Consider the following 12500-nt stretch of genomic DNA (forward strand, 5'->3'; position numbering starts at 1 on the left):
GCTTCGGAGGTGCCACTCTGTCGCTTCTTTTGAAAAGCTCTGGAAACCCCCGGTAGCGAGTCATAACCGATAGGTAATTCCAAAGTGATTAAGGATTTTTTTTTTTTTTTCCCCCGGCCAGCCTCAGCTTTCCCAGGGACCCAAATCCCTGTGAAATGCGCGAGGAACGTTTGCACGCTGCTCTAAGTTCGGGGAGGGGAAGGGTCGAGCGAGGAGGCATTCCTAGCGCCCTCCTCCGTGCAGGAGCTGGAGGGGGAGGCTGCAAAAAAAAAAAAAAGAAAAAGAAAAAGAAAAAGAAAAGGCCTCATCTCTTGTTTTTCAGCCGTGCCCGTCCCAAAAAAAACACCAAAGTTATCCGTCGCTCTACACCCCGAATTCCTTCTCCCGCCATCGCAAAAAAACCACGACCGGTCACATTATACTTTACGTTTATTTTTTTTGAAGTTTGGTTGTCGTGGGCCTGCGAAGCTGAAAAAGAAAAAAAGTTCCGAAACAGCTGAAACTGAATCTTAATCCGCGGCGGCCATTTTGAAGTGTCTTAAAGTGTTAAACTCACACACCGGGTTGATAAAGAGCTCGAAATCGACGAGTGCAAAACTCAGATACTCGGCAGAGGCTTAAGGCAATGTCTCCAACCCCCCCCCCCCCCCCCCGCCTCCCCTCCACCTTTGAAAATATTTTACTTATTGCCTCCCTCATGCTTGAATGTTTCTTTACCAATTTGCCCCTAATGCATGTTAAGTTGACTCCCACTGCTATTGGTGTTGCGAGGAGAAAACCCGCCGAAGGGGGAGAGAGGATCAGTTTCACATGAGGGGCCCCGAGATATTTGGATTCTCTTGTATTTTTATTGTTGCATCTAGAGGGGGAACTAATACAGTGTTGGTGCACAAAACTTCCCCTCCGCTGAGGGGGGAATTAATTAAGTGTAACACAAAACTTTAGACTTTTTGTGAGGACGGGAGCCAGCGGAGTTGTTTGAAGTATATAGTGAGCAGAACGGCAGCTCGATGCAGATCTGAGGCTGAGATGAGAAAATACAACTAATGTGTTTATTATGTATATTCGTAGGCTGATGTGAAATGGTTAGACGACGTTTGTAGTTTTTTTATCAAGAGAAACAGACAAATATTCGGTTTCATATGATTGGAAATCTATTAACTTTAGAGTTTGGACTGTTAGTTGGGGAAAAATAAGTCATTTGTAAGGATTTGTTTTTTTCTGGCCATTTTCCACTTTAGACATCTAGACGAAAAACATTTCTTCAAAAATGAATCGGTCATGAAAGTAGTTGATAAACAGTTTGCACTGAGGGTTTATTGTGTGTGTGTGTGTGTGTGTGTGTGTCAGACATTAGTCAAAATATGATTAGCTTGACATTAGACTCTAGTTTCAGGGACAATAAGTAATAATTAGTTGTGTTCTTTAAGACTTAAATTATGGGATCTATTTCTTTACACTTCTTTTTTCTCACTAAACTGTTTATGCCGAATTTAGACTCTGGACTTGACGACTTCCATCTCGAACAGTTTGTTCTTCATCCAGGCAGCCGCTGCTACTGTCCACACACACACACACACACACACACACACACACACACACGCTCAAAGAATGGCCCCTGGATCCAAATTAGCCTTTTGTGTGGCTTTTAGTCCCCATGTGGTGCCCTGGGAATCTCGTCCACTGGGATTATTCCTTAGGCTCAGAATATTCCTTCTGAATGGATGTCTGTTTGGCCACAAGACCACGAGGAGGATATGCCTTATGGTGCATGCTTGTGTGTGTGTGTGTGTGTGTGTGTGTGTGTGTAAAGAAAGGAATTAACCCACAAGTGAAAGCTATAAGTAAACAAAGCAGAGAGTAAATTAGTTGACGTTTTGTGAGGCGTCGGTCTGTATAACACCAGCATGTTTGCTCTCCAACGTTTTGAACAGTTTCAAACGTTAAAAAGTTCACTTCAGGATTGATAGAGTGAAGCTGTAAATCTGTCGTGTGTGTGTGTGTGTGTGTGTGTGTGTGTGTGGATCAGGAAAAAACATCAACTTTTGGCCGATTTAAAAACCTGATATTTCTGTAAATCCCGTTTTTCCTTATTGTTCCTTCTGTTGCTGTGAGCAGCGAGTCACTCCGACGAGGGTTCGGACGTGGAGTCGGAGCGCCGATCTGCCGCTGAAGAGGAAGCAGCGGCGCAGTCGGACCACCTTCACGGCGGAGCAGCTGGAGGAGCTGGAGAGGGCCTTCGAGAGGACTCACTACCCCGACATCTACACCAGGGAGGAGCTCGCCCAGAGGGCCAAACTCACCGAGCCAGGGTCCAGGTACATATATATATATATATATATATATATATATGTATATATATATATGCCACACGCGCTTCAGATTGAAGAACTTTCAGAGAGTTTAAAAGCAGATTTTAAGCTCGTGAAACACAGGAATTCCTATGATGAGTTTGCGGAAAAAATAAGGGTTTTATACGCTCGAGGGTTGAAAGCTGGACCTCAGCTTCACGGGGAACCATGAAATCCTTCAACGGGAGTTCAAACATGAACGTGTTTACAAGACGGCAGCAGCACTCTGCTCACGACTTTCACTTCTGGATGAACCTGACGCACCAGCGTGCACTTAATGACCCATCCCTCACACACACACACACACACACACACACACACACACACACACACTTTTACACCTTGTGGTTTTATACACACTCCGACTGTTTAAAGGCAACCTGCTGATCTGTTTGTGCCACACACACACACACACACACACACACACACACACACACACACACACACACACACACACACACACACACACACACACACACACACATGCGACTCCTCATCCTGACTCCCAGGGGCCCAATCTGGCCTTTCTTCTAGTTCTGATCTGGAGTCCAGTAAATTCTGCTCCACAGGCCCCATATGGGAAGTGTAAGCAGGCCCAGCATGAGCCCCGTCCATATGGGCACGGCATGTCAATCTTAACACACACACACACACACACACACACACACACACACACACACACACACACACACACACACACACACACACATTTTTTACATTTATCATTGGAACACATGTAATGTCTCACAGTAGCTTGTTTTACCGTACTTTCTTTTTATTTAATTTCGCTTTTTCAAGCACAAACACATTGACACACAGCACATTAGTCTGACACACACACACACACACACACACACACAAACAGACACACACACACACACACACACACACACACACACACACACACACACACACACACACACACACTTACTGATCGATTGTCGTCCCTCTAGGTGTGGTTCAGCAACAGGCGGGCGAGGTGGAGGAAGCAAGCGGGAGCCAGTCAGCTGATGGCGTTTAACCACCTGATCCCAGGAGGGTTCCCGCCTTCAGCCATGTCCAGCATCGCCCCCTACCAGCTCTCCGACAGCCCCTACCCCCCCTCATCTATAGCGCAAGGTGAGAGACGGGACTGGCTCGTGATGAACTCTATGTGAGAGGGAGGGGGAAGGAGAGAAATCACTGTTTTATTTAATTGCACTTTCCTCCCTGATCCCTTCCGTAGTGTCGGAGGCCCCCAGCACGCTGCATCGGCCCCAGCCCCTCCCGCCCTCCTCGGGCCACCAGGCCGGTGGTGGCGGAGGGCAGGTGGAAGGAGGCTCTCCCTACTGCCTCGCCTCCGGACGCCACTCCTTCTCAGGCTACTCGGACGGCTTCGTGAGCGCCGGGGGACCGGCCAACCCCATGAACCCCTCCCTAGGAAACGGACTCTCCCCACAGGTGAGACCTCGGCCGAAAACAACATCTGTGAGTTTAAAGTCCGGCATCGAGTCTTTGGATTTAATAGATTAATGTAATTAAACTCAACTTTTCAAAGGAAATCTGTTGAGACAAGTTGATTTGATTCCATATTAGTATTGTTGTTGTTTTAGATAAAACACAACTTTGTGGGTTTTTTTGTGCAGTGTATTAGTTTGACAGGAGTCAGACTTGTGTGTTCTAGAGACTGAGATAGTTTTACGTCACAACCGAGCTTCTAATTCGATTTGAACATGGTTTACAAAGCGCACGATCTCCCCTCAGACACACAGCCGCACACTCAACATCAAGAGCTTTAAAAAGTCAAACATAGAAGGACAGAGGACAATTGAGTGTGTGACAAATGAGAAGTGAAAAGACAATTACAGCCAATTACCCAGGCACGGAGCCCCAAGGTCTTCCGGCACCTAGACAGAGGGTACAGCAGAGGAGACGGAGGAGACGGAGGAGTCAGAGACCCTAACAGGCAGAAAATGAGATTTCAGCTCCTTGAGAGAACCGGGCCGCCGCCGCCGCCGCCGCCGCCGCCGCCGCCGCCGCCGCCGCCGCCGCGTGAGGACGGAGACGAGCTCGCACGAACACACAACGCTCCCGGGTCCTCGTAATTACAGGGACACACACACGCGTACGCGGTGTAGATAATTGATCAACTCCGTGACGTTTTCGAGGATCAGTTAAGGATTTTGCAACACCTTTTACTCAAATGGTACACGACATGGTTGAGCAGCACGGCTAAGTCGGCTCCTCAACCTTCTCTTTAGGTCGGACGATTGATCACCGTATTTTTTTTAATTTATTATTTCCAATACAGAAGCAACTTTTTTATTTACAAATAAGTCCATGTTCTTTGGGACGATAAGCGTGTGTTGTTTTTTTTTAAAAAAAGACTTTGTGCAGAGTCGGTCCTTGTTACGAGCCTTCCGGCGTGCAGCGACACTCTGCACCTAACAGGAAGTAACCGCGTTGTGTACGCAGGCGGCTAGACGCCCGTCTCGCACACGTGCACAAACGCGGCTGTTTGCCGTGCCCCCCCCCCCCCCCCCGAGGGGGACGCGTCTCGCGCTTGCATTCTCAAAATGTTTGCCATTCGACATTCCTCCACCAAGAAAAGCTCTAACGTTCTGGTTTATCTGTATATATTTCGTACAGCGCGAGGGGGAAAAGGAATGTCTTGTCTCAAGATGTTTCGCCCCCAACCGTCCCGACATTCTTCCCCATCCTAAGTCCCTGGACTGCACTGATTTCAGGGCCGCTGGCGACGGCGAGAGGTCCAATATGAAAGACTGAAAGACTGGCTGGGCCCGGCCAGCAGGCATGTCGTGAGGCGGGGAGAGAGAGAGGCTCGATTGGGTTTCGGCTAAAGAGAGGCGGAAAGTCACCAAACTAGAATCCGTCACTCCCTTTCTCCATGTGGCTTATTTCAGCCAAAGGCGTGTCCTCTCTCTCTCTCTCTCTCTCTCTCTCTCTCTCTCTCTCTCTCTCTGTTTGAACCAAACCCTCAAAAAAGAAACAACGCAGGTTAACTTCTCCAGGAAAACGTTAGCCGGCACGAGAGGAAACACAAACTCCCCTCTCCAAATCAACATGGACTCCTCCGTTCACCTCCCCTACTTGGGAAATGATTTAAGCAGGACCATGTGTACGTGTGGATGTGGAATAATATGTCACTTAGAGGACCCAAAGAGCAGCGTATACCTGCTTCTTATTAGGACAACTGGAGGAGCCTCGAGGCCTTCGCTCTGCTGAGAGCGAGGAGGCGGGGACGTTTGGAGGTAGCAGATTCAGTTAAGAGTTACTTTCATAAGTAATAAAGCCAGTCTTGATTTCTTATTAACGGTTTTCTGAGCGCTTTGAATGTGGACAGGTAAAGTCAGAGAGCGTTGAAGGGGGGGGGGGGGGGGGGGGGTGGGGGGGTCGGGGGCGGCGGTAAGTCTGTTTTTTGAAAACCAGTTGAAACACTTTTCCCCCGCAGGCTCTTTTCCGTCCTTCGCTGGCCAACGAATATTCCCCCTAAATTTGATTATCTGGTCGCTAATAAAGACCAGGTCAAGAGCTAACGGATTCCTCAAACTGCTAAAATCTACTCGGAGGTTGAACGGAGCCTTTTTTCCCTTTCGTGTTATCTCTGTCGGCATATCTCTCCTCGAGATAAGCCGTTATCTTGTGCCACGAGGGTTGCTGTTTTTTTTGGAGCGGCGTCAAAAGGGAATTTTAGAGTAAGTGGAACCGCGGATCTGAGACAAATTGCTTAATTCTTCCTCTCTGGTGCTATCTCTGTCTGGAAACGGGCTCTTTTGATGTCGAGGGGGATTTCCTATGTGCGCTTGTCTCGACGTCTGCGTCGATACATATTGCGCCCCCCCCCCCCCCCCCCCCCCCTCCCCCTTCCAGTGCTTGTAGACAAAAAATGAGAGATATTTAATATATTGTAAGGCCTGGTCCGAAACTGAAAACATCCCTCTTTTCTTTGCCTGAACGCTAGAGCCGCCCTCTTAACTTAACTCTCTCCTTCACTCCTTCCTCCTCTCCCTCCCGTCAGGTGATGGGTCTGCTGAACCCGGGCGGCGTGCCGCACCAGCCCCAAAGCGACTACGCCATCTCCCCGCTGACGGGCGGCCTGGAGCCCCCCGCCGGCATGGCCACCAGCTGCAGCCAGCGCATGGACCACATCAAGGGCCTGGAGGGCCTCACCAGCGTCCCCTCCATGTCGGCCCTGCCCTCCCTGCCCAGCTCCCAGTCCTACTGCCCCGCCTCCTACAGCTCGCCGGGCTACACCGTCGACCACGTGGCGTCCTACCAGTACGGCCAGTACGGACAAAGTAAGGTCAATAGACTCCACCTTTTTTTATTCTCACCTTTTGATGTTGATAGCAGAGAGAGAGAGAGAGAGAGAGAGAGAGAGAGAGAGAGAGAGAGAGAGAGAGAGAGAGAGAGAGAGAGAGAGAGAGAGAGAGAGAGAGAGAGACGGGAAATGTGGGGAAAGAGACAAATGGTTCCGACCATTTGCTGCTCTATGAAGTAGCATAAAACAGAAATACTCTGGTCAAGACAAGTACCTCAAAACTTAAGTGTAATACTCAAGTAAACCACTTTCAGTTGACTCGATTCACACCAACTGTTTATGATCTTCAGGCGACGCTCGACGTCAAAGTTTGACGTCATGAAAACTTGAATCGTGATGAATATTGAAGGGCTGATGAGCTTCGTGTATTTCTGGACATCTGTCAAAATATGGGAAACAAACAACAAAGCCATGAATATATGACCGTATTTTCTAGAACAAACCGTGGACCGGTTTAATTTCAGATGAAAATTTGAACCAAGTCCACCGGTAGAGTGTGCGATCATCGGGCGTTGTGGTATTCGGACGCGTAACTTGTAACCGCACATTCCTCGCTTTGATTCCAGGGATGGGAAGAAGAAAAGAAGCTCAACACAGGTTGCTGCAGGTTCTGCTCGTTAAAGGCAGCTGACATTTCTTTGTTGTTGTTGCGGGGTCCAATCACGCGGTCTCGAGTGTTGGGGTTAATTGTGCGGATCCGATTCCATCTATGAAGCGATCGGCCCGGCGGCGCCGATACCCCGAAAAGCTCCGGTGGTGACTTGCTCCTCCCCTCCTCGGACTGTTAGAGAATCCTACCTGTCCAGCGGCGAGAGTCACTTCGCATTACCGTCACCTGAAGGGTTCAAATCGACTTCAAACAGACTTTGGAGGGAAAACGTCGTTCTCCGTCACAGCGTGATTACAGCGGCCGCCGTTTCCAATTTTTGGTCCACTGGGGGGGGTTGACCAATCAGGTTGATCCACTGACCTCGCGGCGACCTGGAGCCAAAACCCGGGGCCCTTCAAAGAGAGGGGTGGCGGTGGCGGCGGCGGCCCAGCGAGTCTGACTGCATGTGTAGCTCCGCGTGTATCGAATGAATATCTGACTTAATATCCGAGAGCGGCGAAACGTCTAATGAAATATCTCGGTCGGATATCTCAAAGCGAACAGAATACGGAATTAGGGCGACACACGTGGAAAGGCCTCTGGCATGTGGCGCCGTGCGCGTAGACACACACACACACACACACACACACACACACACACACACACACACACACACACACAAACTCAAAGGCAGCCACCAGGACGGCACGCGCACACCCACGTACACCTCCGCAGCGCTACAAGCGCCGAGCGCTCCATCTTGATGTGATTAATCAGTGCGACTGGATAGCCGGTGTGCGGTTGGGTTTGGAGCTGCAGAGGAAAGGTCCTTTCTGGGGGTGGACGGATCCTAATAGCCTCTGGCAGGACAGGCTATTAGAAACAGGTGCTAGGACTGAGGTCAGCTGGGGAACCGCTGCTTCCAGGGTTCCAGTGGAGGCGGAACCCCAGTCCCACGACGTGCAGCTCTCCACCGGGCCGCCTCTCAGAAAAAAACTACAGAGAAATACTTGTTTTTTTGCTGGTATTTAGGTAACGTCTCGGTTGCTAAGCGGGCCGTGCGGGTTACCTGTCGGTCCTGAACCTTTCTGTTTTTTTTTTATTCTTCTGCCGATCTTCTTTACCTGTTCCCGGCACGGTCACGATTAAAAAAACACGTCACTTCCTGTGCGTCGGAGCAAATATCTGCAGCCACAATGTGCGTTAGAGTAAAAAATAGCTTTTCCTTTTGGGGCCTTCTTCATCAGCTCAAAAGACGTTTTCTACTCGCTCATATTTATTTATGTAAATTTCGCTCATTGGAGTTGTACGACAGTTTGGTTTGACCTCTCTGGACTGAAGTAACACCACTCTGTAGGATAACTTATTGTCCATTTATTGTCACCTGAACAACAACAAAAAGGTATATTTGTTCATGCATATAACATAAAACATGACATGTTTTAGTTGTTGGTCATTTCCATATTTTGTCACCGTTGTCAAAAATGCAAAAACAGTTTGAGACAAAAGAACGTCTATATTTTGAGTTTCAATCAATGCATTTAAAATGTATAGAATTATTAGATGGTGCGTATTTAATCGGCTGATTCCAGTATTTCTAAATTGTACTGCTTATTTCCTACATAGATGCTCAGAATATAACTTATTCATAAACCCATCGCAGCTTTAAAGCAGCCTTTAGTCGTGTCAGGAAAACAGCATTTAACTGAATACATAAACTATAACAAGTCCACATTTATTAAACATTTTAGAGACTTTTTCGTCGTCGGGTCAAACATGGAGTGTTATGTAACGCTCACATGTGCTTTTATAAGATCCTGAGCTTCTGGGTGTGAAGAAGAAAAAGAAAAGCTCGTCTTTGACCTTACACCCCCGAACCACTGTTAGCACATGCTATGCTAACAATAGCCATATGTGAGTGGAACGTCATGCTAAAACATGTGCCCGAAATTTACTGCGGCTATATATCTCTTTTTATCATCTCTCTATTCTTTTCACTAATAGTTGAACAACTGTTTCATCCCTTCTTCTTCTTCTTCTTCTTCTTCTTTTTTTACAGGTGCCCTTTCTTATCTGAGGCCTGAGATCTCCTGATCACGAGCTTCTGGACATTTTGCTTGTACAGCGAAGGAAATCTTCCATTATCTGGGACCAAATTTTATTTTGCTACACATTCTCTCTTCTGCAGGACATTTTTTTTTATTATTAATTCTTGTTGGAGAAATGGACGAAAACAAAAACAAAAAAAAAGAAAAACGAAAAAGAAAAAGAAGGGACCACAAAGAAGGAATATCAGACCAAAAAATCTTTCGACTGACTGTGAAGAAGAACGCCGTTGCTCGACTGTGAACGCTGCAGAGACGTCGGCGCTTACCGTCCACAGGCCGCTCCAGCGACCAAAACACCAGTCCTGTGTGGGGGGGGGGTCTTTGTGGACAGCGAACCCCCAAAATCTCTTTCGTCATAATCTGCACAGCCTTGGAAGATGTTTACATACCTTAGGGCCCACATGAGTACACATGAAATCCCCCAAGTTGCTGAAAAGCAGGAAAAAGAAAAGGGCTTTGTTGATTATTTTATTTAAATTTTTTGCATTTATTTGAGATCTCCGCATCCTAACGCTCGGGAGAAAACAAACGTGAGCGAGAGAATCTGTGAGGTTTTTATTGCATCGGAAACTCTTAATGTACACCACAGCTGTACTGCAGCGAAAGTTCATTCAAACATTCCTCCTCCCCCCTCTGTCTCCCCCCCTCTCTCTCTGTCTCCCCCTCTCCTCTCGCCTTTCTCTGCTCCTCACTCTGTCTCATTGATGTTTCGGACGGTGAGGCAGGAGGGATCTCGGGCCCTTTTGTAGTTTTAGAGAGCGACTCGGTGGAGGTCAGGGGGCGACTTTAGGGAAAGTGACAGATGAGAGAGCAGTAGAGGAGGAGAAGTGGCTTTAGAGGAAAGAGGGGGGATGGGGGGGGGGGGGTGATAGGCAAGATCGATCACAGGGGTTCTAAACCCTTTAAAGATCTTCTCCCGGCCACCAGGTCACAAGTCACGACCGAGAGACTTTTAGACTAAAGACAGCCATCCTCCCAGCTGACCAGAAGTGCAATATCATGTATCTTTAGAGTCGACCTCACCATTGAAACAATACGGCAAAAGAAAACGTCTTAAAGTCTTACGAAACACTTTGGATTCATTCTCTGGATCTAGTTTGGGGACAACAACAAAAAAAGAGGAGCAACACATGTGCCTTTGAAGGCTCTTGGGTCCAAGACAAATATGAAACATTGCTAATGCTGCTGTCGTAGCACACCGAGCAGCACATTTGTAAGGACTTAAGTCAGCGCGGCGTCACGAGGAAAAAGAACCAATCAAGGGAAACGCCGATGTAAACAGAAAGTGACCAGGAATGACAAAGCCAAAACCGAACTTTATCCTGTATTTCCTTTTGTGTTTTGGGACTTCTTCTTTTTTTTTCTTTCTGTTTTTTTGCATATATGATATAAATAATAATAATTAGGTTTCATTCCAGACATATTTATTGTCTCAAAATGTTCTGTATGTTGTTAAAAAAAAAAAAAAAAAAAAAAAAAAAAAAAATCCCCCACAATGTACAAGTGAGTGGCAATACTTTATCCATCGTGTTTTTGTTCGTCCGTCTTCGTCCGTCTGTCCTTTTTCATTCCTTTGATATATAATTTTTTTTTGTATTATTTGACAAAGCGATATGACATAACGTCACGTGTACGAGCGCATTATCACTACTATTTATAATAAAATAAAATAAAAAAAACTTCTGAAAATAGCTGCCTCTGCCGTTTCATTCTTTTGTTGTTGTTGTTGTTGTTGAACGGACTCTCTAGAAGAAAACCACGAGCCCTTCGGAGGACAAATGTGTCTTTTTTGACGGCGTTCGTGAACCCGCCGACCAAAAATAGGCCCGGACGAATCGGGATCACCAGACGTTCGTCTTTGACACTGAACACAACAGGCTTTTCTCACAGACTGCTGTAAACTCTCCCACATCTGCATTGGTGTGTATTAATACCCCCCAAACAACCCCCCCCCCCCACACACACACACACACACACACACACTCCCCACTACTGTAACAAACTGACTTTTGTTTCACAACCTCTCCAATGAAGAAGCCTTAAAGCGTTTTTTGGACAAACGGCAACCCTCCAAATAAACCTCTGCAACCCATCCAGCCTGCACACACACACAGGGCCCACTCTGTGTGTGTGTGTGTGTGTGTTTGTGCACCACATGCATTCATACATTATGTTCATGTTCACATATAGTTTATGTGTGTGTGTGTGTGTGTTGGTGCAGCCTGAGGGTATTGAGGCCTAATTATAACATTCTTCTGATTAATCGTGTCTGCTCACAGGCCTCGGAGAGGGGCGGGGCCTCGCGCTCTATAAATAAAGTCTAAGTCAATAACAACGTCAAGGATCACTCGTAGTCTTGTCAGCTCTGTTTGCTAAGCCCCAATGATTCAGCCAATGAGAGGACACAGAGGCACACGCGCCAGCAAACACACACACACACACACACACACACACACACACACACACACACACACTGGAAAAGTACAAGCAGAGTGGCGCTCTAATCACCTGCGGCGCTCACACACACACACTCCTGCGGACACACACACTTACAGGCGTGCAGATGTGAACGCACTGCATGTAGGTACATTTGGACACACACACACACACACACACACACACGCACACACGCACACACACGCACACACACACTGTTTGCTTTCTTAATCAGTCCATACCATTAAAGATGAAGACAAATCACACCTGCGGAATTCCAAAGCTGAGACATTACTTTTATTAATGAACCCTCTGCGGCACTGAAAAGGCTATTATTTCTTCAACACACCCCAGAGTGTAGTTAAATGGAACTATTTTAATGGCATTTCATACTGTCAGATAATGACAGATTTTTTGGGGATTGTCGGACCCTCGTCTGGCAGCTCCACACACACACACACACACACACACACACACACACACACACACACACACACACACACACACGGCTGTATTGAACAAGCAGCCTTTTTCTTAAGACGATATGTACATAAGATTCACCCCAAAAAAATGGATATATGTTCCAAAAACACAAATCACGTGTGCTTGTTAGTCTTACAAATGTGTTACATGATATTTTTTTTGGTGCTTTTTCTTTCATTTTTGTCTGTGGGCTCAATGTTCACACCTGCGTG

General features: G+C 47.1%; 1 protein-coding gene across 1 annotated transcript in view; it reads left to right on the forward strand.

The window, feature by feature from the left end:
- pax3b (paired box 3b) overlaps positions 1-10202 on the forward strand; it is a 14620-nt gene extending 4418 nt beyond the window's left edge. Inside the window, 7 exon segments of the mRNA XM_068706335.1 lie at positions 2119-2156; positions 2158-2305; positions 2308-2318; positions 3305-3470; positions 3577-3791; positions 6370-6649; positions 9321-10202. Coding sequence (XP_068562436.1) covers positions 2119-2156; positions 2158-2305; positions 2308-2318; positions 3305-3470; positions 3577-3791; positions 6370-6649; positions 9321-9355 — 893 coding nt within the window. The 3' untranslated portion in view covers positions 9356-10202.
- Positions 10203-12500: the final 2298 nt, after the last annotated feature.

Source organism: Cebidichthys violaceus, unplaced genomic scaffold (assembly GCF_023349555.1).
Source record: "Cebidichthys violaceus isolate CVI_PGR_0920_01 unplaced genomic scaffold, fCebVio1.0.p SCAF_1, whole genome shotgun sequence".
NCBI classification, from domain to species: domain Eukaryota; kingdom Metazoa; phylum Chordata; class Actinopteri; order Perciformes; family Stichaeidae; genus Cebidichthys; species Cebidichthys violaceus.